We start from the raw sequence: 4,527 nt of genomic DNA, 5'->3' as shown, positions 1-4,527 counted from the left end.
TTGTTAAGATAACAGAAGAATTAGGAAATGATTTTCTTATGGCGATGTAGAAAATCTCCTTATCGAAAATGGTATATTATTAGATAAAACATTTATACCCAGAATCATTAGAGACAGCAAGACATATGCAGTAAATGAATAAACTTTTCAAAGTTGTGCAAAGTTTTTAACAAAAAAACTTCTTAACATTTTTCTATTAAATTCTCATTTAACTTAAATTATTTCAATTCATTTGTTATGAAAATATTTTAGGATCTTTCTTAAAATTTTAATGTTGGAACTGTATAAAAAAAACAAAAGTGAATGTAATCTATATTATATGTATATTTACAATATTATAATATTTATAAAATTACTTAATAAAAAGTAAAGCATATTATATATAATACAATACCATTAAAAAGCATCATTATGTCAATGATTTTGTCTAAGTCATACAAATAAGTTTTGTTTATATTAAAACTTTGTTCATGTAAGAAGTAGGTAGTCTTAAACAGCATTTAAATTAAAATTTTGAATTTATATTACATTATTAATTATTTAATGTAGTTTAAAATTTATGTGATTGTGAATTATATATATTGTTGTGATCACGTGAGCAAATGTTTATAATTTTATATTATTTATAAATAATAACATTGGAACTATGGTTACCAAGTGTTTATTATAGAAAAGAAGCTTCTAGAAACTTATTCTTCTGTTTGTTTACAAACATAGTTATTCATTTCATAGAAACATAATAATAACAATGAGTTCCACATATAAAAGGAAGCAAGATACAACGGGAGAAGTTCTTCTGATTCCCTAATGTCCTGTGAACGTAACATCTTATTAATGATTGTGTTAGTGAAGTGAAGGTTAAAGGTTAAATTATGTTATCCATGATATGAGTGATAATCCTTTTTGTAATAATGCTTGCTAAAGACAATATAGAAAAATGTTCATAACATTATTTTGGCGCAGTCGGTAGGATACTCTGGGCAACAATAGGCCAAAGAATTTTGAAGGATTCGTCTCTTGTTGTTGAGTTTTAACTCTTTACCGGAGTATCCGTACTTCTGTATTGTAGTAAGTAAAAAGGTCACTTTTGTGGATAATGTGCCGATAAATCCTGATCGATCCTAACCAATCTTAACCCATTCAAATTACTTCTAATCTATTTCACTCTAAATTTCTTCTAAGTCTTCTAAGCAAATTGATCATAAAAATATTTTCTTCCGATTTAGGAATTAATCAATATTTTTCTTATAAATAATAATAATTATTAATTTATTGTAAATTTAATTATTTTCTAAATTTCTCTTATGGGAAATTAACCCATTAATGTAGATTTGCTTATTAAAAAATTCATTTCTAAAATTCAAAGGTTTCTTTAGATTTTTTGAGCAGATTGATCTTATATTTTTCTAGAAGTTCGAGATAAACCTGATACATTTTATTGAATCGTCAATTGTCAGGATCTCTCTTCAGAAAAAATAACTCATTAATGTAGATTTGCTTATAAAAAAAATTAATTTCTAATATTTAGAGGTTTCTTCAGATTTTCGTGGACAAATTGATCTTATATTTTTCTAGAAGTTTGAGATAAGCCTGATACAATATTGAATCGCCAATTGTCAGGTTCACTCTTCAGAAAAAGTAAATTTATTATTGTAGATTTGTTTTCAGGAATTCTTCTGGAGGCCCTAGAGAAATGAACTTTGATTTCCTTTGATTTACCTAAGATGTATTTTTAATTTGGGATAATTTAGATCCGAAGTTGATATAGTTATGCCCGAATAAAAATATTATTGTCCATTTATAAAAGAAATTAGCAGTGAATACAGGAACACAGGGGTCAGTTGAATCATTAATCATAAATCATATACCACCTATTTATTGTAAATCTTTCATGGAATTTTTTGTGAAATCTTAAAAAGACTAAACATTTTCATTACGTCCATTTTAAATCCAAAATTATAAATTCCATGTTTCTCATCCAGATTCAATTTCTTTTCAAATAAATAAAAGTTTCTTTAAAGAAAAAATTTTAAAATAAAAAAAAAAATTTCACAAATTAAAATGTTATTATAAATTGCATAAATTATTAAAATAAAATAAAAATTTTAAAAATTAATCTAAATAAAAAAAAAATAATTAAATAATAAAAATAATTTTAAAAAATGTTTAAATAAAAAAAAAAATTATATAAATTTGTAAAAAGAAGATAGAAAATAAAAAAGAAGCAAATAAAATAAAGAAAATAAAAAAAGCATTGAAGAAAGTAACTAACACTTCAAGAAATTATTAGAAAACAAGATTTTGAAAAAAGAAACACTAACCAATCAAAGTGGAACTAATAGAGAAATATTTGTAAACATGCTAGAAAATTTGACATATACAGAATCAATTTAGAACATACAATTTCAAATTTTGTCGCTGTAACCAAAACATGAGGTAAACACTGTAGAAGCTAAACTTTGCCTAAGAAATATGGATTTGATATTCTTTGGTATGGAATATTATCTTGGAAAAGAATTAAGCAAGAAAATAGTCTGAATAAATGAAGAAAACGAATTTCCCTGAAACTCAGAAAAATTGTTTTCTTTCTTAAGGGGGAAGGTGTTGTGATCACGTGAGCAAATGTTTATAATTTTATATTATTTATAAATAATAACATTGGAACTATGGTTACCAAGTGTTTATTATAGAAAAGAAGCTTCTAGAAACTTATTCTTCTGTTTGTTTACAAACATAGTTATTCATTTCATAGAAACATAATAATAACAATGAGTTCCACATATAAAAGGAAGCAAGATACAACGGGAGAAGTTCTTCTGATTCCCTAATGTCCTGTGAACGTAACATCTTATTAATGATTGTGTTAGTGAAGTGAAGGTTAAAGGTTAAATTATGTTATCCATGATATGAGTGATAATCCTTTTTGTAATAATGCTTGCTAAAGACAATATAGAAAAAATGTTCATAACAATATATATATATATAAAATAAAAAACAATTTACAAATAAATATTGCTTAGGCCTAATTTTCATTTATGTTTTGTTTGTTTTTTGATTTTTTTTTTTTACAAGACAAACATTTAAATGGTAATTTACATTAATCTCTAATTAAATTGAATTCTAAAAATTTAAATTTTTTAACATGATAATAATAATAAAATACAATTACTTAATGATAATATTAAAAATTAACAATGATGATTAATATATATATATTGAGATTAATTATATCAATAATGATTGTATCTTAAATTATTTATTAATTTTAGATTTAATTTGCATAATACAAATATGTTTTAAGGAATGGAAAATTTTTCTCTGTTTTCTTTAGAAACTGTACACATTTCATTACCAGGCATTGGTGTATGTTTTCTTTACTGCAAATTATTCAAAGTAAAATTAGTGATTGACTGGCACAATTATGCATATTCAATATTAGCATTGTCTGTGGGTGATAAACACGACAGAGGAAACTTTTCGACAATGAGGACATCTTGCCAATGAATTGTTTATTACATTAAACTGAAAATAAAAATTCAAGTTGTTTAAATGTTATAAAATATGATTTTAAAAGTTGATAAAAAAAAAAAAAATATAAGCTCACAAGGAATGTATCTCCACAATGGGCGCAAAGTACTCTAACCATTCCAGGCATGGTGTGAGCCGGTGGCGTAAGAGGGCTTTGTACCAAAGTAATAACTCTTTTACAATTAGCTCTCGGGCAAGCGATTCTCTGCGAAGAATTCTTGCAAATTAACAGGCAATTGCAAGGACATCTTACATACTTTTTCCCAGGTGGAGCTTTCCTAATTGGCTGCAAAAAAAATTAATTCAATCAATTATATTTCACAATAGAACGAGGAAAAATGGCAGCTTAAAATTAGTTTTAAAAAAAATTTTTTTTTAAATACTATTTTGTACTTTAATATTATATAATGTTATTTATAATAAAAATATATTTATAGGTTCATACTGTAGCTTCCAAGCAGACCATACACTTGACAACATGTTGATCTCTTTTGCCAGAAATATCTATTACAGATTGACACACTCTACATGTAACCACAAGAAGACCATTCTGTGCCGATGATTGGTAAGAATTAGATACATCATCAGGTTCATAAGGTACTAATGCATTATTACCAGCTGAAAAATAAGGTAAAAATTAATTTTTTTGTAATATTTATTTTATCAAAATTAAATTTTCCATTCCAACATTTATTGTAAAAAAAAAAAGGATTTTGTTTAAAAAAAGAAAAACTTTTAGTGGTAATTTTTAATTATACAATAATCACTTACTGCATATGACATTAGTTATACAAATAAACTCATATTTATATTCCCTTATTCTCTTCAAAACGAAAATTCAAAAATTTGGCTTTATAGTATATTTTTTTTATTCCAATCTGTCATTTCAGTACTATTTTCTTGAACACACACATTCTTATAATTCTTATATAAAAAATTATTAACTATAAATAATTAAATTTTAAGGAAAAAAAAATAAAAAAATTTTTTTTTTTTTTA

At 24.4% G+C, this 4,527-nt stretch overlaps 1 protein-coding gene across 1 annotated transcript; it reads right to left on the bottom strand.

Annotated features, from left to right (window-relative positions):
• Positions 1 to 3,435: 3,435 nt before the first annotated feature.
• On the bottom strand, positions 3,436 to 4,311 carry Phum_PHUM358690 (transmembrane protein 55B, putative; the record flags this gene model as incomplete). Its single annotated transcript, XM_002427951.1, has 4 exons — positions 3,436 to 3,522; positions 3,605 to 3,814; positions 3,974 to 4,146; positions 4,296 to 4,311. 4 exons carry the CDS (start codon positions 4,309 to 4,311, stop codon positions 3,436 to 3,438), a joined length of 486 nt encoding a protein of 161 aa, XP_002427996.1.
• Between the last annotated feature and the right edge of the window lie 216 nt (positions 4,312 to 4,527).

This window comes from Pediculus humanus, genomic scaffold, assembly GCF_000006295.1.
Source record: "Pediculus humanus corporis 1103172107772 genomic scaffold, whole genome shotgun sequence".
In the NCBI taxonomy this organism is placed as follows: domain Eukaryota; kingdom Metazoa; phylum Arthropoda; class Insecta; order Psocodea; family Pediculidae; genus Pediculus; species Pediculus humanus.
This window is presented reverse-complemented; position numbering and strand designations above follow the sequence as displayed.